Below are 26,903 nucleotides of genomic sequence, written 5' to 3' on the forward strand. Positions count from 1 at the left end.
TTGCACATCATAAAAATAAAAATATGCAAACATCGCGACTGTACCGAAATATAACCATTACTTTAAAGATAAATGGTACAAAGTTGTAGTAAAGTGATTTGTTGTCTTATTCTAAAGGCAATAAAGATAAGATTTGTTTGAGGAGACTTTTATAAATCAGGGCTAACTAAGTAGACGCCGTTTCTCACAATACACGGTGTAGGGGTGGACCAAAATTGCTTTCGAAAGTGATTTACAACTCAACAAGGATGCACGGAAAAAAGATCTTATTAGAATGGAAAAAGGTTTAATTTTCAATGACTGAAAATATTTGCAGGAACATTTCTCTCAGTTTGCTTTAATTAACTGGCCGCAAAATTAACAGGAAAAATAATATTATTCGTTTACTTTTGTTAGGATTGGTGAGGTGAAACGGCTAACTAAGGTTGTTTTAACAGGGAATCATTAACCATCGGGTCATCAAGATGGATATGTCCGATATAAAACCATTAATTAGCTTCTGGCAGAGACCTCACCCACGTCCTGTAGGAACTAATTCAGCACAACTAATTCAGCACCCGGATAAAAGATACCCTATACCTTAAGAAATAAACGGGCTATCCAATACTCGTTCCTGAAATTAGCGCGTTCCAACAAACAAACTTTTCAGCTTCACAATAATATTATACCTGACTGAGTATGTAGACATATTAGTATACCTGGATCATTAAGTAGAAGTTAGTTTACATAAGTAATTTCATGATGAACATATAATCGACGGTACCAATAACTTTCCATAACTTTCTCGACTATATCAATATCCAGATCCTTACTAATTTCTCACTCGTCAAAAGAACTCTATAGAGTAATTTATCAGCAGTTCAGAGTATAGTGTATGAACTCATAAGTCGCCGCCGTTAACCTGCTATGATGAATGGATTCTGCATACGCTAACCCAGCATGAAATATAATTGAATATGAAATTAGAGCAGCAAATTATGTATACCTATCTACTAACCATGCAGCTCACTATAAGATATACTACATTTCTGACGATCTCTATTCAGTAAAATGTATTATTAAATAAAACTTGCGGGTGCTGATTATGGAAAAAAGTTTTTAATTTTCGATACTCCCTTAAAAACATTAAAAGCATCTAACTATCTACGAGTATGTATGTACATAGTTAATTTACATTTCAGTTACTATTAACAAAATTATTACTCATTGAAAAAAAAATATTCTCCCCTAACCATTCCATTACAAAGATTTCCATATAGGCGTCCCAATAAAGATTTATAAAGTCCGCAACCTTGACAAAAGACGGATGATTCAACACGGCTAGTCGGAAGTGAATTAAACCCGTCCCGAGCTTAGGATAATCACGGCCTTTGTCGCAACACAAAAAACCTTTTGTGAAAAGACGCGAAAATCCATCTATATTGGGTCATTACCACGGAATAAGGGAAGATGAGGAGATGCCATACTGCAGGTAAGTCAGGCGCCTTCTTCTAGGTCAATTACATACGGTCGGCATGACATCCAAAACAATCATTTACGCGTAAAAAAACGAGGCGTTCGGATTCTTTGGGAGATCTGACAACGATTTCTAGTATTATGGTCGGGTCCAAAGGAGTCGATTAATGCAGGAAACTGTAACGTTACTACGCTACGCTACTTTTTTGGGAGATTTCCCACTGTGGCACCTCCGCTAGTCATTTTGTTCTCCATGATATCGGGTCATTTCACAATATACAGTGGTGTAATTTCAGTGGTGTGTTATGTAGCCAGTTAATATGAACAAAACTCGATAATTCGATCATTTATTATAATTAAAATTCGCTTATGTTATTCTGTTGGCAATTTACCTTGAATTTTATGATCTGAATGTGGAATAGGTGTAAGACTACAGTGGTATAGTATATTTTGTGCCATGAGCACAAATGTAGGTAATAATGTGTTAATTTGCGCTACTACAGTGTTATTGGCCTTTCGTGTATTGGCGTTCCTAAATTCTAAAAAAACATGGCACACAGACCGCCAAAAATGTTTCTTCCATTTTAAATTAAGCCGTGGTTTTAATGAACTATTTCCATTTTAGACCATTCGTGCTTTCACTGTGCTAGAAACAATTTCAATAAAAACAAGATACGTTTCACACTTATAGTAGCAAACATTCCTTTTATTTTCAAAACTGTTCTAGGTTTAGCAGTTTGGGACCAACAACTAGTAGAAGGAAACATATGAATATGTTCCACAACTATGCACTGCAGATTCCTGAAACTATGCAAACTGTAGACTAAACAGTCTGCCGATAGTTTTTGTTGTTTATAATAACGTGAATACAATCAAAGTTTTTAGTCGGTGTAATACCTGCCAAATACCTGATCATTGTTTGAGCGTACTACCAGTCGTTTATGTCGGTCCTGCGCCTGATCTCTCTCCGGTGGTGTCGGATCGCCGTCCCATGGGGCTATGAGAGTGAGGGAATAGTGAGTGCACCTGTGTCTGCGCAAATGCTTGTGCACTATAGGTACTATGTCCTGCGCAGTTGGCTCTCCTTACATAAGAACTGCCGCCTCAGACGATAATCGGCTAGGAGGACATCCTATCGTACTACCACTCATTACCATACTGATTTATGAGTACGAACAAACTCTCGGCCGACTAAAAGTTTGTAGTGTGTTACTCTAATGTAAAATGCATAGATGAGTGGACGACGTAGGTACATTTGTGAAAGTTTTATGAGCATGCTTGGTTCGTGTACATTTGCATACATATTATGCGTCGTTCAACGTCATAATCTGTGTAGTCTTATAATATATGATGGTCTTCATTGATTTTCTTTTCTTAACGTCATAGTGCTGTAGCTGAAGATATTTAGAAAATGCCCGGTTTCTATTAAGAAAACACTGACGGATAAAAACTAGCCTATAGGCTATAGGAAAAAATTAGAGCTTGATTGCACATTTGCAATCAAGCTCGAATTTTTTTTTTTCAAATCTGATCAGTAGATTACAAACTTTAGCTTTACAATATTGGGGCCCATAAAATAATCCAGTTCATATAAGAAAACTTATTTAGAATTTCCCGCATTTAAAGCTACAATACCTAAATATCTCACGGCAAAGTTTTTGAATCCGAAGACACGTCGGCTTGCTCTTATTTACTCCAAACCCATTGTTTTCTGTTAGCAAGATTTTCATTAATTTCTTACTCTTGGGTCAATAATTTTGTAGAAAACAATTAATTATTTAAAATAAACATTCAAATTCCATTCACATGGCTCCTATAGATAAATGTTGTGTATTGTCAGTTAAATATCAAAATTACTTTAAATCTTTTTCTAGCTCGGAGGAAGGAACTTGAAGGTATATTTTTAAAGAATGTTTTTTTTTTCGCTTTGGATGCCTTTGGGAATGACTTTGTGGAGCAGGTGGGAAAAAGCCGACACGTGTACATTTTCGCAGCATTCAACCCTTAGATACGGCGAGCCTATCGGTGCGTGACCTATTCAAATAGGTTACAGCACTCTTGCCAATTCCCTCACACGAAGGACTCCCTTTGTACCCAACGAAGACCTGATCAATATTCACAACACATTCTTCTATTTATTCGCAAAGTACGTGTTGCTTGTGAATTATTTATTGGCTAGATATTCTATTAGATATATTCTGGGATGTTTTGTATTTTTTTTAGATACGTAGCTTATTTTATTTGCAAGCTTCTTTTGGTTAGGTTGTCACTTTTGAATTTGTCGAAGTTTCTGTAGTAGACTGGATTTCAGTACCTAGCGGTTTAACTGGCGTCCCATGAAAGCTACTCCGCACACCCGAATAAACAGTATAGTCGTAAATGGCTATGTAACACGCTACGTGTATTTTTTCAAGTCGCCCAGTAGTTCCTGACTCAATTAGGTCCTGTAGTTCATTACATTAGCGCTTTGAAGTAAATAAACAAACAAACTTTTCAGCGTTAAATATTAGTACAGATGTCTTTAACACCAAAGGTTGTAAGTTCACAAATGAATACAGAATTCCTTTTAAAACTCTTACAATGGACTAAAAAAGGTCAAGGATAAAAAAAAAGATTAATACACCTTAATAAAAAGACCTGTAATATACAAAGTTCCCGTCTCTAAGGCGGGTGAAAAAAATCATTTATTTAAGGCGACAGGACTTCGTTCGAAGATCTTAGCTGACGTTCCGAGAACGTTATATGATCCGCATCAACGCGTTGGCGGTTTAATTAATGTTTGTTTTATACCTCGAAAGAAGAAGCCTTAAGGACCAGGAATGGTCATGGTCCTTTAGGTGAAAAGGGAAAATGAATGGTGTGTGTGACTAATAGGGCTAGGGTTCTTTTCGAATGTGTGTTTGATGAAAATGTGACGTTTTTAGGATTTACTTGATTGCATTTGAAGACATGCTATAGTTCTTTTGTTTTGAGCATGTTTGGTGGAGCGCTGTAAGCTCATTTGTTTAGATGATCACGAGGCAGAAAACTGTAGTAAGTAAAGATGCTTGCTGCCAACGTGTAGTTTTGAATCTCTGTGTTACATATTATTTTCTATCACTTTTGAGTACGACCCCACTGAAACCGATGCAGATGAATTTGTTACTCCGTAGTTGTAGGTAATTTCTCTTTTCTATTTATTGTTAATTGTTATTTGTAATAAAAAAATCCAATATAATCAAAACTTTAGTCTATCTATAGGCAAAGTCGTGTAAAATTGCTTCGAAAAAAAAAAATAGCAGTTTGATATCGAGCCTACATCAAAGTGGTTTGATTGGCCCGTCACTCATACGGCGCCGGTTTGAGTGGCTGTATGTATGAGCTGACGGCTTTCATGCTGCGCTTTGTGAAACAAATTGATCTGTGTGGCTCAGATGATTTAGGAATTGTGTTCGTGACTTTTGAAAGATTGAGCTTAGGTACAGTTTAGGGCGAAATTCTTACTATCGATATTAACTTATACATATATAAAATATTTCTTTGTCATGTCATCACGCGTGAATGTCTGAACCGTTTGAGTAGAAAATTATAGGGGAGGTAGCTTAAACCCAGGAGAAGGACGTAAGATAAGATAAGTTTTTGTCACCATCCGGGTACCGAAAACCGCGGGCGGAGGCTAGTAATAATATAAATGCGAAAGAAACTGTGTTTGTCCGACTTTGATGCCAAAACTGCCAAAATAGTATTTAAATGGGCACACACTTTATGATGTTTTCAGCGGGAATTCGTTCCTCAGAGAACAGTAGGTACTTAGTAATAAATGATGTGTCAGAAATGAAATCATAAAAGCTTAATAAAGTAACACATGTAATTTAATTATCCACAGCCTATCCCAAAAAAAATCATTACCTGAAAGCTAAAAGATTTTTGTTACCAATATTCTTACTATTGAAATAAATTCATGCAGTTAGAATTCATATCAATTTCAATCTCAATAATAGAATTTGTGTAACTTCAGAAAAATCTTTTGATCAAATAAATCAAAGATAAGATTAAAAGTCGCAGCCATAAAAATGAAAGATTATATTTGAAAAGAAAGTTTTCATTCGAATGACGTCATTCATTTTTCGCTCAGCTTACCACGTTGTATGCTAAAACCAATTTATTGCAGGTACACTAACGGCCAGTTTCTTCAAAAGTTAAAGTTAAAGTTATGGCTAAAGTAATGTCTAAAGTAAAAGTAACGGTCAAATTCAATTTTTCTATTAGTTTTGCTGTCAGTTTAGCCTCGAAAAAACGAATTTGACCGTTACTTTTACTTTAGCCATAACTTTAACTTTAACTTTTGATGAAGAAACTGGCCGTAAGAGTACACTGCAAACTTTTAGTCGGCCGAGAGTTTGTTTTGGCTCAGAAATTAGTATGAAGATGAATGGTAGTACGCACATTACAAAGATCAGGTATTTAGCCGGTATTAGACCGACTGCAAACTTTGATTGGAATCCCAAAATATATATTTTTAATTAAGAGTCGGCCGACTATTTAGTCTGCAGTGCGCAGGTACTCTAAAACTTTAAAATAATCTCATTTCACACTTTCTTGCTTTCAATACCTATCTATACATTTACGTATTTTCTCAGTTTGAATATATAATGAATGTCAAAGACAAACTTTTTGAATACAGAATAGAAATTCTTCATAAATATTGTTAGCAGATAAATACTTACTAAGTTCGGTGTTAGGGATAACTTAAGCGGTTTATTTAAGTTCTTAGTAATCTGTCTTCTAAGTTTCAAGAGATAAGGATAAGAGTGACTTCAGTATTTTTATCATAAACGGATTTTACTTCAGTCTTTCTGTGTAATAAAGTCATAAAAAGGAGATAATATTTTCAAATTAATCAAAAAAGAACTTTTTTTCAGTTATCACTTTCGCTCTTATTTTCACTAGTGTCCTAAAGGAACTACTTCCTTACACTTTACTTTAGCCCATTAAAAACAAAAACTGCCTTTTATCTTCTAGAAAATATGTACATAATTAGTATTAAACTTTGTACAAAAAGATTGACGAAAATATAGATTTTATAAAACGAATTCTCTAAATATTAATAAAGAAAAATCAATATCGATTGCTAAAGAAATACCCATAAAGCTAAATATTACATATATTAATCACGGCCCACTCCATAAAAATTAGGAAATGCCAGCAGTTGCTTATTGTTAATGATCATGATCAATAACTGCTCATCAAGTTAAAACAAAACAAACCATAGCGCGCCAAAGTTGTCTTTTTCGTAACTAGATGGCGTTGGCGTCGAAATAGATCGCGCTATGGTTTCGTTACAACGATTAATTTGGTTAGGTGTGATTTTTTTTTATGCAATAAATGAGACCATTAGATCGAGCTATCTAGATCAGTGTATTCAAATAGTTGTTTTATTAGTACCAAACCCTATTTAATACACATATTAGGTCAAATTAAATAAGCTGGCTATCTCCCAGATAGGTCGGCTTAAAACACTTATAGTTGCCAGATGTTGAGTTAGATTTTATATCACGTTGTGTAACTCACTTCGTTTTTAAATATAGAAAGTAGTTATGAAATTTATTCGGTCATTGCAATGTATCCAGTTAAAACATCAACCCAAATAAAAGAAAAATAAGCTTTAAAATCATCATTAATCCCAGTAATTACAATGTATGTTTTAAATTAACCTGTAGCGTGTACGGTGTAAACACAAAGAGCGTTGGTCATTACTCAAACGGGAGTGGAATCACTCGCGTATCAGCTACCTGGTGTGCGCTTAAATAAATACTGTTTTATAAATATAAAATATTTTTATAGTATTCTAGTTTATTTATAAATTATCATTTACATTTTGTATGTATAATTTATAAGCATGGTCGTACATATTAAAACACAGATAACTAATTGTGTTAAAAATGCCATAGCCATTTGGATTGCTATATTTTTTACACTACGGAAAAGTTCTTATCCAATAAAACACCAATATAATCACCCCAAATAAATCATTATTAATCCCAGTAATTACAATGTATATTTTAAATTAACCTGTAGCTTGTGCAGTGTAAACACACAGAGCGTTGGTCATTACTCAAACGTTTGGCGCGCACTGAGCGGAATCGCTGGTCACAGAGGATTCAACATATAAGTACTGGCGTATCAGCCAACACGTGTGTGGTTAAATAAATATTCACGAATAGAAAAGGCTATTATAGTATTCTATTTTATTTGTAAATTACAATATTTACAATCAAGTTATAATGTTAATGTCTACATGCTTCGTTTTCATAAAAGCATTGTTTGCCTATTCTTTATTTCACATGTTTCAAAATTAATAAATTGTGAAGTTTTAAAGTTGTTTTAATTAATTTATCTACAGTTAAATTAACTACAAACAGACTACTTTTCTGAGCCAATTATTTTACTTTACGTAAAAACAATTTTATTACCTAGGTATATCAAAACAAATATTCAGGTCATTCGTCAAACAACTACTAAAACATGTTATTTTACTACTTTGTATAGTTTTGTGTCAAAGAGCAATATAGTACACTACTGTTCATTGGTACAGCAAATGTGCTTTATCAGTTCACATCGCTATTTATTTGATCCACTGCAATACCTATTACTATTTGATGTGGAAAGTTAATTAAAAGTCGTGCAATAAAAAACATCATGTTTTATGAAAAAAGCTTTAGGTCTCTTTCCTAATTAACGCCATGTTGCAAATGAACGTTTTCTATTTTCCATTATTATTGTTTGTTGAAACCAACTTCAGAACGGAATAGTTAATTGATGAGACGTGTTGTAAAAGGTACATACCTACCTAATTAAAATACACACCAATCACACCAATATTAATAAATCCAAATTTTTGTGTGACGTCTTCAAGAGCAAACGGATGACCGAATTTTATGAAACTTAGTACCTGATAATGTCATTTACGTATCAGAATAACATAAAAGGTATTTCTTTTTACACGGGTGTGTGGAGCTCCCTCAAAAAATGGGTAAAGCCACTGGTGGAAGCTAACTATGAGATAAAAAAAATTCTTAAATAACTTTAACTGCAGTTTAAATTAATAATGCATCTACTTTTTTAATTACGTTTCATCCACTTCATTGCATATTAACTCCTGTGCATAATAAACGCGATGTTTGCTCGGATACTTGAATGAATAAAAACTCCGCCATTTTAGTTATCTAGACACACGGCAGTGTGTCCGCCAAGTTCGAGCAAAAAAAGCGACACACCGGCCGTGGGTTATATTACACGAACCATTTCGGGCCAAATTCGACCCCCCTATAACTCAAAATCTATTTTATTTACGCATACCAAATTTCTAGTATCTGTTGAGACCCCCTCACTTATCTAAAATACAAAATTTCATTAATATACCTATTGTAGGTCTTGAGATATTGACGTCAGAAAATCGCTATTTTTACTATACACTCACTGACTGACTGACTGACTGACTCACTCATCAAAAACCTAGACCACTTCCAGTGGTCGTATTGACTTGAAATTTGGCATGGAGGTAGGTCTTTATGTCAAGGTAAAGGGAAAAATCTGAAAATGGCCAAGTGTGAGTCGGTTTCAAAATAATGATGAGTTTTATACCCGGTGTAAATTTATACCCCTAAGGAACTAAAACGAAATAAATTTATCTATATTTATATAATATATCTTTGAATGGTCGTACCGATCTGAAATTCGTTACAAAGGTTTGTATTAAGTCAAAGTAAAGTAAAAATCTGATCTGAAAACGACCAAGTGTGCATCAGTTTCGAAAATAACGAATGTGTAACTTTGATCCACGAACATAATATATGATAACATGTCATGTCAGTCAGTTGGTAAATCTAGTCCATTTAGTTAATCTAGTTCATTTCTTTGTAAGAAGCATAAATCTGAAAGATAGTATAAATGAGACATTTCCTTAACTAATTTAATCATAAGAAAAAAATACAATAATCAACCTTACAAAAATAAATGAAATCCCACCCAAAACAATAATGTGAAAGACTGCCAAGTTCGATAATATGGAAATGCTTCGCCTATAAAATAAGTGAGATCTGAATAAGTACCAAGTTCCATAGTTACATATACCTCAGTTCAAAATAGTTACTTTTTAATGATGTTACTTGGCAAGTTTTAATAGAAAATTAAATACTTGATTCATTGCGTTTAGTAGGTTTATAACAAGGTGTGTGAAAACTTGCCAAGTAGCATCATTAAAAAGTAACTATTTTGAACTGAGGTATTTGTAACTATGGAACTTGGTACTTATTCAGATCTCACTTATTTTATAGGCGAAGCATTTCCATATTATCGAACTTGGCAGTCTTTCACATTATTGTTTTGGGTGGTTAATATTTCGTTTTCCGTGCAAAGGAAGTTATTTAAAGCAAATTAAAGCTCTTACGTGCAGAGAAGTTGAAAATAAAGGATTTAAAAGAATAGGTTGGCTTGAGCTTTAAAATTTTCACACATTCGTTTGTGTTCTGTGCTGCACGTATTTAAAAAATCACAAAGAAATATTCGTTAGTAAATTAATTTTACATTCTATGAAACGTAAACCTGAAACCTTTGATTAAAAACCGTGCGATTTTTTCACTACTTGAGTGAAATAGCAGACCTCTGTTTTTTATAACTCACCTCAACAACCATGGTTTTATTACGTAGTACCTAGGTATTAACACCAAAAATACCAAAGTGTAAAATTCCTGACTACACAACCAAACTACCAATATTCCGCAAACATTACTTTGTACACAAGATCTCTGCTATTAATTTTGATACAAACTTGCGCTAACTTAAACTGAGGTTAACAAGACACGTGTCTATTCCTATCATAAGTCCCAAACTTGCAAGTTTTACGAGGCGGATCACACACTACCATATCTAAGTCATAAAGAAATTGTCTCAGGATTTATTTTGCTATCGTCTTCTAGAGCGATGTAATTAATAATAAAAAATAAGATTAAAAAATGAGATTAATAGACTCTTAGCTTTTAGGTGTTTTTGAAGTCGGTCTTTTTCAATTCGATTAAGAAGTCAAGAGCGACTGAAAAATACAAGTATTTTTTTAATAAATGCCAGCATACTTCTGACGTGCGTTTTTTTGTCGGCAGTTCCTTTGATTAGGCTCTTAATCAGTATGGATTGTATGTTTGTAAACAACTATCAGGTCTGCTTAAAGTTTGTTGGGATTCACAAAGTGACGGCCAATTCTAGTTGATCGCATAGGTAGCCAACAGTATATTTTTCTGCGAGGGTTCTTAATGTATTGCACCATCATTAAGAAAAATACAGAACGAGGAAATACAAAAAAATATACAAAGTTGCGCTGTTAGTGTGAGTTCCAGCTTAAACAAGAAAATAAACTAACAGTTGTCTATTCCAGTCATACGTCTAAAACTTGCATGCAAGACTTTTCCTTGCCTCGTGCAGACGTAACTAACATACTACCTCTAGGTGTTTTCAACTTTCTTGTTTCGAACGAAAATTGTAGGTAACTAGGTTTCCTAGCTTGTTGTCTACGTAACTAAATTGTTAATTCAAAGTAACGTTGTAGGAAAAGTTCTTTGTAAATGTTTTTCGTTAGGAGTCTGTTTTTAAGGCGTCGTAGGAACTAGGCATAAAGTAAATAACCACTAGAGAGCGCACTCGCCAATTTCTTCTAAGAACACGACTCACCGCTGCGGGCGGGGGGACGCGACATAATCCGCGGCTACTATTGGTCAGTTCAAGATCGAGTTGCATGAGTACGCTCAGCAAGGGATTGCTCTCTTTCAATTAAAAAATATCGATAAAATGTATTTCATCGTAGTAATAAATACTCAATAAAAATCGTATAAGAATAATTAATAAAAATCAGTCTATTACAAAAAAGACCTCCGTACAAGAAAATTATTGATTCTTAAAATGTTATACTAAATTAATAAATTTAGTATAACTTTTTCGAATTAACGTTTTAGGGTTCTGATTGTTTTTGGTAAAAAAACGATAATCGAACGTCTACATATTTCTTGATATATTTTAAATAGGTACACGATGTACCTATTTAAAATATATCCAAAATGTATTCCAAAATTATGAGGTTTATAAAAACCAAGATAGGCAAAAACATTGTTGGAATCGCTGAACTAAATAAACGTCGGCATTGTTTTAAATATTCAAAACAATTGAGAGTGAAGTGCCTCGACCAAACAGCACTTTGTTATTTTTGGGGACCAATTTTCCATATTTCTGGAATCTTAAAAAATCTAAAATGTCTATGGTCAGTTAATTAACTCATTAGCCAAAATAAAACATTTTTAATCAATGTAAATTTTACTATTATCGATATCCACTTCATCCTTAAAGGTAACAACCCAAATTTCATCGATAAGAATACAAAGGGCAAGAAAGAGATGGACGTATTAGAATTTCTTAATGAAAGAAAGGGACTTTTCCAAAAGACATCAACGAGCGTGAGCGCGGTTCACCAACCACCAATTTAAATAGACCCCTGTGGTATTTCGTAATACAATTAAATCAAAGCCAAATTTTGGTATTGATACTTGCCGATGCCATCCTTTTTGTAACTAGATGTCCTGGATTGTTTCCCGCACCATTTCATCGCGCATGTAGGCATTTTTTTTTGTTTTTTACTAAATAAAATCCTCAATAATTTAGCGTGTTCGCAGGTCATAGACTTGGTCGCTACTAAAGGATCGTACTGATCGTAGCCTTATAGTACGCGCAAAATCGCTAACTTTTGGCGAGCGTCGGGGCACTGTATGCGCAGTCAAGTGGTTTTATAGTCTTTGGAACTAGGTATTGCATTGTGAAAAATGCCGTTTTATTTATTGTATTTTATTGCTTTATGATATTCGCCGTTATTTTTCACGAAACAAAATACACTGTAAATAAATAAAACCTCGCGTTTTCTACTCTGAAATGTACGCAACAGGATCGGGAGTTGCAGACTACAAAAATAATACTTACACAATTCGTCATTTCAACTGTAAGAAGTCCATTGCTGAACATAGGTCTCTCCCTCCATCGATTTCCAAGAAGTCCGGATACCAGTTTCCTGCATTCATCGCTCGCGAACTTCGTCAGATCATCCAACCTCTTTGGTAGCCATCCCACACTGAATGTACCAGATCTGGGATTATGTCAACTAAATTAATCAGGCATAGATCCAGTCATGTAATCGCCTTAATCGTTACGTTTACTAAACAGATAACTAATCGACGTGTAATTATATTCAATCTAGTTTAACTGCGGATTACTTGAACAGATTATATCGTACTCAACGTAACTAGGAAGTATTAGGACTTGATACTCTGTGCTCAAGTTACATAAAACTAATGTATGATTAGTTATGCATATCATTTATCTTTATATTTTTGACTCTCTGCTTCCCGTGAGTTTACCCGCATCCTGGGGAACTTCTTTCCGCACCCAGATAAAATATATAATCTATGCCAGCCACTATAGTGTAACTGTAGCACCACAAAAAAAAAGTATGAAAATCAAAGAAAGTTTCCCTATTTATTCTATTAGTAGAGATAGAGATTATAACTTCTTCCAGCATACAGATAAAGAAATACTACACCATATTATGAAAGTGTAATAAGCAAGACCAAATGAATTCCACGATCATTGAAAGGTCCTACTCTTTATGGAGATTCAAGACGTTTTAACAAGGTCCAATCATATAGCTGAAAATAAAAATACATAAGTAAATACTAACGTAAGATAATTTTCTTCAAGATGAAGAAGTTTATCAAGCATCAGCTTTCAATACTTGCAGGTGCAGATAATATTCGAATATGTGTCACTCTATACACATAAAATATTTATAGCGTTATAAACTTCCAACTTTATAGCGCAGTGGTTTGTTTGATCTTAATGTGGGTTTGTATTCTTGGTTCATATCACGATTAGGTACTTACTACGTTTTATGTGGTTCCGATATATGCAGTGTCGGTCAAAAAGCGAGTCGGCACCTAATAGATCGTTAAAGTTTGGAAATCTGAACGATGTCAGCGAAATAGCTTTGTGCAAACTGTGTGAAGGTATAGTAAAAGGAAGTTTTGAAATGAAGATGAGCCTCACAAAACTTTTGTCATGACATTTATTTTATCAATTAGTAAACAATGTGACTGTGACCTAGTTCTCTCATTTATCTTTTTGATTCAACAAAGGCTGTAACTCAAATATTAATTCATATTTTGCGAAGTTCATTCAAATGATTTCAAGTCTATTGGTTTTAACTGAACCGTGCTGGGACATCAATCAAAAGTTACCCATTTAACTTTTGGTTAATTTCTGGGACAAGTCGTAGAACAAATAATACAAGGATTTTCAGAGATAGATGAATTATTGTTTTCTTGGGTATTTGATGTCGAAGAACAATTTAAGTTTCGTGCCTTACTTTTTAATTTTGGAATTGATTTTGATGACGATTGAATACTTATGGTATATAAAGATGACTTTGTGCTTTTGTTTTAGTATCACTATTAGGAATTGATTAATTTTACAAAAAAAAACATTTTACCTGAGTTAACAAAATTCAAACCACATAATAGATATATAAAATATATTCGATCACAAATAAAAAAAACTGCTATTTTCTAAGAAGTGCACACAACTTTTCTAGGAAATAAGTATGTATGAGGTTTCTCAGTAAAACACGATTTTCTTTTTATACCGTAAAACATTTTTTACGCGAATGTGACTTCATAGTTATGGTGACCAAACGACCGAGCTTTTTGGGAAATGTCTGGTTTTTAGTGCTACCCGACCGGTAAAGTTATCAATTTAGTGGATACCCTGTTTTGCATATGAGATATTATAGAGAGTGCCAAAGTTCATCAACTCTGTAGTTATATAATATTTTTAGCAGAGCTACTTATGCTGATACCTTGACCTTTGACCTTGATATTTTTTTTAAACTATGTGATTATAAAAGTAACAACAGTGCTGAACTTATTTAATAAACTCCGACTATTTGAAAATTTCATAACTGAATGATCCAAGGTCAAATTAAAACAAATATATAAGATCCTGTAATATTCCTTTTGATGGTCACCCTACAAATGACCGAGGGTTGATGTCACTGCGGACACTCTCGATTCTTGTGACGTCACTTAACCAGATTTCTTGGAAACCTTTTCTGTGTTCTCAAAAGTACAGAATATTGTTCAGACCTTCCTCAATTGCCACTAAATTCTGATTACCATTCGGTTATGAGTATAGAGGTAATACTATTGAATCACTGTAGTTTCATTAGTATAAAATATTTTTATGGAATAGTTGGGACAGGAAATACGTGTGCGATTCGACGTGAGAGTTTCTATGATACGTACCTTTTTATTTATGCTTTATAGTGAAAACCTTGTAAATGTAGTTAGTAAAATACGTAACGTTTTAGGAGGAAGATATGGGTTGTGTTTTACGGCATTATTTTCCTAAAATAAATAAAAGAACAAAAATGCATTTACGAGGTTTACTTTATGACGTCGATATCTAGTCTATGTATTCAAGTTTTGGTAACTAGTTTAATACTAACTACAGCTCTATATTACTGCCAAATTAATTTTCACGGACGCTTTGAGCCAAATACCCTTTAATTTTAATAATAATCTCATTATGGCTGCTACCTCAGTTACAGAACTGAGTAAAAGATTTGGTTTAATTTCCATGTCAAAAAAGTTTTTAAGGTAAGATGACTTGGCATAAAAACATAACCCTTCTTTTGGCACAGACGAGTACAAATTTAGATGTCCCCAAAACTGACATAATAAATAAATACTGACTTAATTTATGTTTTTTTTAATAAGTAAATAAAATTGAGTATTAAAATTCATACGTTTTATGGTAACCCTACAAAAACTCAAGGTCGATACAATCAATGACTGTAGCCACAAAATGGAAGTACCTACTTTAGATATTCCTGCTTACCCAAGTACGGTATTATGAATACTTTCCAGGGATTATGGAAATTTTGTCGCGAACATCGATATTTTGCAGAGAAACCACCAATTTGTTGATGTTGCCTAAAATAATTTGGCCTGGTAAATATATTTTTTTTCTACCACTTTTTTGTGGTTTCGTATCCTTGGGTCTTAGGAAATTGTATTAAAGATAAATTATTTTAAGAGTGACATACTTTTTGTCAACGCTGGAGGCTTTTTCTTACATAGATAGGGCACAAGCATTAATCATTGCGCTTGCTATGTCTTTAGTATATCCATGGACTGTTACAGACTTTTTGTAAGGTTTATACTTTCATGATATGTTCATTTAGGTACGTTACTGAGCGGTTAGTGAACTTCCTAAAAAAGCAAGCATGACTAGCTGTTTGAAGGCGATAATAAGTCATCTTTGACTTTCCCTGCTAATGATACCTACTTAGATTCTGATAGTGCAGGTATGCAATGCTCTCCAAAATAATTATTGTAATTTTTCCAATTCATGGGAATATTTGATAGTAAAATAACCCCGTCAAATATACGCATCTAAAAACAATAGACTAAAGAATAATGTTATAAAGAAGATTGATTTTAATGAGTCTGTCACCTTCATTATTAATACATAAACGGGACGGATTAATTTAATATCATCTAATTAGCCGAGAGTATACTCATCGAAATATTTATGAGTAAGTCCAATTAACTCTGTTGCTTCGTTGTTGTTTAATTTATTTTTAATTTGTTTTTAATTATGCGTTAATAAATTGGTTGAACTTGTGAGTTTCAACTGATTAAGTACGTATATTTATGTTGAGTTGAATCTGAAGTTAATTAAACTTAAAAAATAAAAGTTAAATAATTAAATGTAATTTACAACCAAAATTATTTTAGTTGTAGTCGCTGCATATGGGAGCAGCAGTTGCAGTCGGCGGCTCGCTTCCAAAATGCACCAAAATAATAAAACCAAACTTAATTTTAAAAATACTTCTATCTATAACCTGTCAACCAAACCGAACTGCACAAATACCAGTATGTTGTTTCCCCAAACAAGTATGACGTCACACCCGTGAGAACTGTCAGCTGATGTGACGCGCCACTGTTGTGCTTTCTCATCTATATCAACAGCGCGGTGACTGCATTGTAATGTTGCATCAATATAGGTGATAGGGATGATCAACTGATTAATTAGTAGCTGTTTATCGCGTTTGCATTTGATCTTTCTGAATACCACCAAATGGTAGCTGGTAACAATTAGGTAGCAACTCTCTATACCTATGTATGATTGGTGAGGAATGACAGCAATTGGATGACGTCACACCCGTGAGAACTGTCAGCTGATGTAACACGTCATTGTTGTGCTTCCTCATCTATATCAACAGCACGGTGGCTGCATTGAAATGTTGCATCAATATAGGTGATAGGGAATTTCAACTGATTAATTAGTGGCTGTTTATCACGTTCGCATTTGAACTTTCTGAATGAAACTAATGGTAGCAATTAGGTAGTAACTTTCTATATGTATTTCGAGGGGATTGGCAAGGAGTGACTGCGATTCTGAGGGGAACCATTTGCATTTTTTTAATAAAAAAAAATTATTTTTTAAATTGCTATTTTTTTAAATAGAAGCTTACCTATATAACCTGTCAACTGAATAAATATGACGTCACACCCGTGAGAACTGTCAGCTGATGTGACATAGCATTGTTGTGCTTCCTCATCTATATCAACAGCGTGGTGGCTGCATTGTAATGTTGCATCAATATAGGTGATAGGGAAGATCAACTGATTAATTAGTAGCTGTTTATCGCGTTTGCATTTGAGCTTTCTGAATGCCACTAATGGTAGCAATTAGGTAGCAACTTTCTATAAGTTAATTTTTCATAAGTATGACGTCACATCCGTGAGAACTGTCAGCTGATGTGACAAGGCATTGTTGTGCTTCCTCATCTATATCAACAGCGCGGTGGCTGCATTGCAATGTTGCATTTGACCTCGTGCTGGAAATGGCATCATTGGTTGGTATCAATATAGGTGTCGGTGTATAGGGAAGATAAACTGATTAGTAGCTGTGCTGTTTATGACGCTTGCATTCTAAGTTAGTGAATGCTACTACTGAAACTGTACCTATCTCACTCTTTTTAACGAATACTTTTTCTTTTTATTTAGATTTTATACAGAAAGTAAGACTATTATATCCATCATCCAACTCAATCGTTTTCCTTGAATATAATGATCTCAATCTTATAATTCAGATACTATTTATTACGTACGTTGACTAATACATATTTTTGTTCATGTGTTAAGAAAATCGTCTCGAGAAAAAACTTAGTAAATACCTCTAATATACAGTCTCGAGAATCCATCTCCCAAAATACTCTTGATGATACACTCTGCTTAAAAAAATACGCAGCGTACGATTCTTTGTATATTTTCTTTAATAAATAATGCAAACTTTATTAAAGCAACCGGAAAATCTTTAAATCTCCGTAAAATTAAAATCGAGTGCTGAATAAAATATCGCTCGTGTTGTAATTAAAACAAGATGAGTATTTCGGATACAAAATCATTCGATTTATATCGATTCCGGACTCGAATAATTAAGGCTGGAATCGGTACGATCGTAATTTGTTTCAGAGTGATATGTAAACAGACAATCAAAATATGCTTTTGGGATATTCGATACAATTTGCATTTCTATGGAAATTGATAATAAACAGAGTTTTCATTAATCAAGCTTGCTGAAGGCGTATTCGCGCGATTTCAGACTTCAGAAGTCCAGATTTCAAATATTCCGCTGTGGGTGCAACATGAGGGGGTGTCAGACTCAGACCCATACTGACTAAAACCCTCCAATTTACCACCATTTGAACAATCCCGCAGCCCCGGCAGTTCCTACTAAACTTAAACACAATATAAACTTATCTCAAAAATAGGGATTTTCCATAAGTAAGCAACAAAACAATCTGAACACAAGTACATACAAACACCCCCCTAAACCAACAGTCTATCATTTTTATTATGTCCACTTATAGTTATTAGTTATAGTTATATACCCAGACAGTTATTACACTGGAGTTCCAAAGAAAAACTGTTTTAGCAAAGAAAAGAGAAAAAGTCGTTATCTTTGACAAGAAGATGACAATGCCTTGAGCTAAACTGTAGTTAGGGACATTCTATATAAATCGTGGCAATGCTGACATAAGCCGGGTAAAGTGGGAATTAGGTACTTTATGTATTTAATGTTATGTTGAGTTAGATGGCTTTTGTTTATTGGCCGGGTTATAGATATAATAGGTGACTAAATAATCAGTGAGTGAGTAATCAGTAAGAAAGTTTTGGTCTTGTTATTGAATCATGAAGTTAAGTGGTTTAGAGTTAATAAAAATATTTGTTGTCGCTACAATACCACGTATTGTGATAATAAAGGGCTTCGGAAAGAGTCCACAAATAGCTTTCAACTCTTACCACTTTTTATAACAAAACGCTAAAAATCTGCTCCGCCGCGACAGTGAGTACACTGCCGTGACCAGGATTCGAACCTGGGTTACTACGGCCACAACGTAGGGTCCTAACCACTAGACGATCACGGCTGTCGGAGCTGATGGTAACACCACTTAATATCACGATCGCTTTGCCACAGAAATATAACATTATAAAATTAGAAAGTACCTTTTGAGGTACTTGTTAGTACCGACAGGTAGGCTTCGTAATTTGGTTGTGTTATACAAAGTGGAGCACTTTCTCTTCGGCAGTGTAGCGAATAATTGGTGTTGTAATTATGTTAACAAATAATTATTGTGTAATGTATTGAGTTTGTGCTCCGAGTAAATTAATACTGTTGTTAGTATTTGAAGGTTATGAGTATGTTCGTGATCGATGTATTTGATTTAGAGCCAAAGATTTCTAAGATAATGATGTGGACATTAGGGAAAAGCTATTGTATAAGTGATGCGAGACGGGTTTCTGTCGGGTATCCAATTTTTATGCGACAATAATTCACAAGAAAAACATATGATATTTTCTATTCTCTTCTGACACAATAATGCAATTAAAAAACAATTTAATTAGTGGAAATTATTATTTTTCTTTCTAAAAGGAAATAGTAGATACTTTCTATATTTTATACCTCCAGTAATTTTCTTGTGACATTTACTTTGTTAGAGTTAATTTGATTTAATTAAATATAACCGCTTGGATAGTCAAGATCGACAGTTTAATATCAATTAATATCGTCGTCAATTTCTTTATTAAGCTGGTACCAAGTTATATTTAATATAACTAACTCGCGACCAGCACCTGTTTCCTATGGGTTCGAACGACCAACATTCCTACTTCTGGGTGATCTGCTCCATAGTTTTGTTGATCCGTTGGGTACTTACATATATACGTAAACCATGTAGTGGCATTCCTATATTTTATTATAAATATCGAAAACCACCACCACCAACTTCTTTACGAGAGCGACAACTACAGCAAAGTGGAAAAGAAAAATTAGGAAAGCTGACCCCACCACCACGTGGGATACATAGCAGGAAAGAGAGAGAGTACAACTTTTCCTACAAAACTCTTTGAAGGAAGGTATACTAAAAATATAACGACTACACATAAACCGCTTTCTTACAAAACTTTAAATAACCCTAATAACTGTCAAAAGAACTTTACAACACCATTTAGGCGTGAAATGTACAAAATTTTATTTTATAAGGGAGCTACATCTTGAATATAAAACAGTCCCCTGGGTCCCCAACAACTTTTGGGCAGGGGACTGACAGTAGTTCTGCGGTGAATAACAATGATAGGGATGATAGGCTGTCTTGTTTCAGGTCAGAGGTTGGCAGTTGATGCTAGTTGAATTTATTATGTATTCTAAGAATGTTTTGGATGGTCAAGAGTTAAATACATCGTTATATCGTTTAAATATTAAAGAAATCTTCCCGAGCCTTTTTTCCACCTATGTTGTGGTTGGCTTCCAGTCTAACCGGATGCAGCTGAGTAGGTACCAGTGTTAACACATTCATTGCTTTTCCCTATTTCTCATTAATAGGATGAAAGCGCAAAGACGGAAAACATCGGAACGTAGTCACAGGCATAAGCTGGTCTATTATAAGGTAAATCGTGAGCAAGGAACCCTAAACAATTTTGGGACAAACAAAAATAGATGTTTATTAAAATTACAATTTTCAGTCTTTCATCTTCATTTTATTACAACAAGTCTGTTCACAAAAACAAAATTAGATATCTACTAAGCACGAAACGATAGCTAAAAAGTTTCATCAACAAACGATTGCAAGTGTTCTTCAAAACTCAATATGGCCGTCTAGACGCGTTTAAGTGTAATAAGGGACAAAAGAAGTTCCATTCTTTATTTTATAGTCAGCCACTGAGGAAGGAAACATAGCGGAGGTGCCATAAAGGTAGATCAGGCGTCTTCTTGTAGGTCAAGCAACGTACGGTAGGCGTGATCAAAACGATCAGTTACTGGAACAATTTTTTTGTGATTGATTCCTTGTCAAATCAATCTCAAGACCAATCTTTGACAGATTGGTTTTGATTGATCGGTCATTATATTTTTTTTAAAATGGGCGTGTTCTAAAGAAGTATCAGGACGGAGTTTGTAATGTTCCTCGTCCCCCGGAGAACCGCATTTTGCCGCGCTATTTTCTTAGTAGATATTGTGTTATGACAACTCCGCTAGTCATTTTGTTTTCCATGTAATCAACTAACGTCGGTGGCCAGTAATAGTTACTTTTTATTACTTCGCTATTTGTATCGATGTATAAGATAACAGATTGTGGACGAAGATAAAATAGCTTTCATATGAAATGTTTCTGTATTATATGCGTGGATGCTACAATGTAGAGTAGATAATATTCAACTACTTACATAGTTTTAGTTACAAAGACACATTGGGCATTTTATTTTCAGTGACTTGTAACTTTGAAACAGGCAGGCATAACTTGAATATACTTACGCACCCAAAAAATCATCTAAATTACTAACATTTCAAAGAACGAATTCACAATTCGAAATCCGTTTGAGAACCACAGACAGACAGGATAGGTAACAAAAAATATTTTTTGCTTTACTTTAAGCAATACTGATTACAAAAAAAACTATGTTTGAATCATATTGAACACGTTTCACTTACAACCCCTTTTTAACGATGCTTAAAGAATAATTCAGCATCTTAAATGTCAGCTATTGAAGAAAACGTGTGTTTATACTGACAAGTAAGACTTAATTAAGCAACATCTCATTACTCTAATGAAGAATGTCTCTCAATCCGATTTAATAAAGAGACTGCGACCATCTCACAGAAATACAGTAAACACGTATAATAGAAGATAGAGCAGTCATCTTACAAAGTGCAAATGTCAAAGAAAATGAATTAAATATCAAAAGTTCACTCGTGTACACTGTATTTATAAATGAAGTACTTCGTCGTCACTCTCTGGGTACAAAATACAAAACCTTACTACTATTATCTAAATGCAAACGTAACTCTGTCTGCCGCTATTACACGCCAAATATATAGAACCGTTTTAGGTGCCTATACTGATAGTAAAGCCTGAGGAAGGACACATTTTATCTGGGTACAGGAAGTTTTCTATGGATGCGAGTGAAACCGTGGGTAACAAGCTAGTTATTTTACAGAAAAAAAAATGTGTATTAAGAGAGAAAGTTTCAATCATTCTTATTGGTCATATTACCTTTATATCTTAAAGACTGGAGCATTTATTAGAAATATGTACATATTATTTCTTTAATAACTGAATTGCAAAATAAAATATTTTGCTCAAAAGAAAGTGTTTATTTTCTTTTAGTCTCGAAGCAATAATGATATTGCTTAGATCTTTTCTAATCTTTCTTTGAGTGACGATATTAATCTCGGCTAAAGCTAGATCTAATACATTATGTATTTCGATATTTATACATACGCAATGACATTGAAGATTTATTGAAAAAAAGTAATTTGAAAATGTAATATGCGTAAGTGCATTGTAATGATAAGGGCGTTATTTGAAATTGCTTATAAGGAGCTATTGTTGGTTTTTCATGAAAGTAATAGCATTTTATGCAATGAGTACATATGTGGCAAATAAAACACATAAGGTCCCAAATAATTGTTTTAATGAAAACTAATATTTACAATGTTGAAACTCAGTTCCATAAAAAGGTCTGGAACCATTTGATGGAACTTTAAATGAAAAGGAAAAAAATAAATAAAAACATAAAAATGCCTGCGGTTTAGCTACACCAAAAAGTTTGAAATCCCTTCTGAACTTGTTCCGTTGTTGTTCCAGAGTTTGAAGATGCCGCGCTATGTACAGTAACGCGAGCGACGCGGAGCGCGATGCGGCGGAGGAGACGACGCTCGCGGCGCTCGTAGCGCTCTACGTGCTCGTCTCTGTCATAGGTATTATCGGTAAGTGTGAAGATGCCGCGCTATGTACAGTAACGCGAGCGACGCGGAGCGCGATGCGGCGGAGGAGACGACGCTCGCGGCGCTCGTAGCGCTCTACGTGCTCGTCTCTGTCATAGGTATTATCGGTAAGTGTGAAGATGCCGCGCTATGTACAGTAACGCGAGCGACGCGGAGCGCGATGCGGCGGAGGAGACGACGCTCGCGGCGCTCGTAGCGCTCTACGTGCTCGTCTCTGTCATAGGTATTATCGGTAAGTGTGAAGATGCTGCAGTATGCAGAGTTATGTAGTTTATTCTAGGTCCATTATTAATATAATGGTAATCAAACAGAACTATCCATAGCTCGTATGTCAAGGCGTGTCGTAAAGTACAGTCGAAGTCTTTTTATGTGACAGTAAAAACCACATTTTTTACTGAACTACCGCTAGCCACCCGTCCGCGTATGATACTGATTTTCAACCATATTTTCCTCAGTGGAAAGTATATACCAAACAATAAAAGAACTCAGATGCTGATCCCTTCATTTGGTAGTCCGAGTTACAATTGCCCAGTTTCTTATTACGGATAATAAGCTACTCGCTTTACTTTATATTTATTATGCAAAGTAATTTCACTGAAGAAAAGGCGAGTTCATCTTAAATAAAGAAAAAGTAACGCTAGTCTTGTTTTCATGAATCCAGTGATGTAACTACTTCATGAAATTGCAAATCCTTTCATAAGCTAAGCTTAATATAAGATTCTACAACAGTTCCTGGTAACAAACTGAAGTTCATAGTTTTCTTTGCATAGTTAATTTAGCCTGTGGAGTATAATTTTCTTTCGTGTTAATTTTTAATTTCTAGTTATAGTGGACGTAGTGGGTTTATTGTTTTGAGAGCCGGGAGATTTTTTGATTAGGTTTTCGGTTCTACAAAACAGGTGTTAAGTACAAAATAAATTCATCAGAAAATATTTGTCCACCTCTTGTTTAAATTAGGGTTGGCTATTGTACAACGTCCCAAAAATATCTCGCAAGAGAATAAAACAATCGTGTCCAGAGCAAGACAATTTATTGCACATAAAACTGCATAGGTCGTATATCGGCGGAGAATCTTAACACCGCGATGTAGAAAAATGACGTTTCGGCACAGCGCCATCTGTTATCGATTTGCGGTACTAACGGTAAACAAACTTTATCGATTTTGTATGGCAGTTTCACGTAGTATTATAAATTATGTAAACAGAATAGACATTCCGCCCACCATGGACGGCACTGTCCATCAACCAAATCATGACAATATTAACTTAAATTAATTTGGTTTTGACAATGCATAAAAAATCTAAACTAAAGCCTTATGTCTACAATACAAGAACATGCTTTATGTAATACAAATGCAATAAACAACAAAAAAAAACAAGTGAAATGTACAAGTTCATTCCTTAGGTAATAAACATACAAAAAAAAAACAACAGTAAAAACAAGTAAAAGATACAAAATCATTCAAGTAGATTCACAAACCGTGTATAAGAAATGTAAAATAAACTATATATAAACTTCAACAATATGGTGATAAACAACAACTAAGTAGTTACAGGTAACATAATTAATTTAGATATGGGTCTTTTAATCTCACTATTTTTACAGCGTATTGTTACAACGCGAGTAATATTGTCCAAACCTGGATGCTTATTTGTAACGATACCGTATAGCCATCGAGCAGGTGGAAGACCATCTTCCTTCACCAGAACTACGTCTCCAATCTCAGGTTCAGGCTTACAGTCTGTCCATTTATATCGGTGTTGCAATTGAGTTAAGTACTCCAGTGACCATCTACGCCAGAAATTTTGAAGCATTTTCTGTGTAAGATGCCACCGCTTCAGATTACTAACAGACGAATTTTCATAATTAACGTCGGGTACAGTTACCAGAGGTTCACCCACGAGAAAGTGTCCAGGCGTCAATGGACATGAGTCCTCTGGATTGTTAGAAAGCTGACAAATAGGCCTCGAGTTTAGGCAGGCCTCAATTTGAGCCAGCACAGTTGTCATTTCTTCAAAAGTCAATGTGCTGGTGCCTATAATTATTTTTAAATGGTGCTTCGTGGACTTGACACCCGCCTCCCACAATCCTCCAAAATTCGGAGCATGGGGAGGTATGAAATGCCAAGTCGTACCATTCATAGAAAGGAAATCAGCTATTTCCGAAGCTACCATAGACCTTTCAGCGTTGAATAATTGTCGCAATTCTTTCGCACTACCAACAAATGTGGTCCCGTTATCACTCCACAGGTCCAATACTCGGCCACGTCGGGCTACAAAACGCTTAAAAGACGCTAGAAAACTCTGAGCAGTCATGTCGCTGACAACCTCGAGGTGAATAGCCCGAGTGGACATGCAGACAAATAAGCAGATATATCCCTTCGTAGAGTGATGACCACGACCTTTACGAGCTTCGGACGCTGATTGGACCAGCGTAATCTACCCCACTGCATTGAAAAGGCTTCTGAACAGACACCCTGGACTTCGGTAACTGACCCATCATTGGTTGATGTGTTTGTGTGGAATGCCGAATACAAATTACACACTTATGAACGTGTTGCCTAACGAGAGTCTTTGCATTGAGTATCCAGTATTTGGATCTTAAGTAATTCAGCATCAATTGCGGCCCGCCATGCAAAGTTCTCTCGTGAGCCTCTGCAATCAAAAGATTGGTAAAGTGTGATTTGTGAGGAATCAAAATGGGATGCTTCATATTATCATTAATAGAAGCGCGGTGCAAGCGGCCGCCAACTCTTAAAATGCCATCATCGTCGAGAAAAGGGCTCAACGAGGTAAGTTTAGTCTTCTTATTTAATTTACGGTTCTTCTTTACAGATTCTATTTCATCACTAAACGACTGGAGTTGGCAGAGTTTGACACAGGTAAGTACCGCTTCATTTAATTCCTTTGTAGTTAGCCAAGTAGTTAGTTTAATTCTATTACATTCTAATTCCTTCATTCGTAGAAACCTTCTACAATAAGCTATTACTCTTACTAACCTACTGAACTTAGAAAATCTAGTTAATATACTATCATCAAATTCTACTGCAGTTGCATGACACTTTGTTTTTATCTTTCTTTCTTCTAACGTAGTTTCTTGAATATTTGCTCTATTATAATCAATTTTTTCATTCTGTAACCATACTGGACCCTTTTTCCAGAGTTGCAAGTCACTACATTCAGAAGGACTAACTCCCCGAGATGCGCAATCTGCTGGATTTTCCGACGACACCACATGTGACCATTGATTTCTATCCATAATGGTAAGTATTTCGGAAACACGATTCGCGATGAACGTTTTCCACCGACTAGGGTGGCTGCTTAACCACGCCAATACGACGGATGAGTCTGTCCACGCATGTAAGTGCTGCTTGGGGACTTCTAGGGTTGTAGCGACTTCCTCAAGAAGTTTTGCAAGCAAGACAGCTCCACAGAGCTCTAAACGAGGGATTGATACCTGCTTAACAGGAGCAACCTTAGTCTTTGCAGTCACCAAGTTTGTATGAATGTGTCCTTCTCTGTCAATGATGCGAACGTATACCACCGCGGCGTATGCTACATTGGATGCATCTGAAAAGCCATGTAATTCTAGAACTCTGTTATCTTTGCTAGAGTTGATCCAACGAGGCAGACGAAACTTAACAAGGTTACGAAGGTTTTCTCGAAAGTCAAGCCATTCTTTCAGCAATGGTGCAGGTAGTTCTGCATCCCATTCGATCCCAGTCATCCATATTCGTTGAATGAACACCTTCGCAGTAATGATTGTCGGTGCTAACCATCCAAGGGGATCGAATAGTCGTGCTATGTCTGAAATAACCTTACGCTTCGTAACTGGTAAATCTAGCTCCTTAAGTTGAATTGTGTAAACGAACTCGTCATTGTCTTTGTCCCACGTTAAGCCTAATATTTTCGAAATAGCATCAGTTTTTAATACCATGTTCCCTTGTGTTTGTGATATTTGTTGACCGTCTTCAATTAATTTTAATAATTCTTCGTTGTTACTAGCCCACTTTTGAAGCTGAAACCCTCCAC

The 26,903-nt window shown here is 35.0% G+C and overlaps 1 protein-coding gene and 1 non-coding gene across 2 annotated transcripts in view; one reads left to right on the plus strand and one right to left on the minus strand.

The window, feature by feature from the left end:
• Positions 1-26,903, plus strand: part of LOC110377545 (galanin receptor type 3) — an 86,082-nt gene that overhangs the window by 52,141 nt on the left and 7,038 nt on the right. Inside the window, exon 2 of the mRNA XM_064043370.1 lies at positions 22,733-23,104. Coding sequence (XP_063899440.1) covers positions 23,002-23,104 — 103 coding nt within the window. The 5' untranslated portion in view covers positions 22,733-23,001. The remainder of the gene's footprint in view (positions 1-22,732; positions 23,105-26,903) is intronic.
• On the minus strand, positions 18,947-19,018 carry Trnah-gug (transfer RNA histidin (anticodon GUG)). Its single transcript has one exon. It is a non-coding gene; the product is annotated as a tRNA-His (tRNA).

This window comes from Helicoverpa armigera, chromosome 3 (assembly GCF_030705265.1).
Source record: "Helicoverpa armigera isolate CAAS_96S chromosome 3, ASM3070526v1, whole genome shotgun sequence".
Taxonomy (NCBI): Eukaryota; Metazoa; Arthropoda; class Insecta; order Lepidoptera; family Noctuidae; genus Helicoverpa; species Helicoverpa armigera.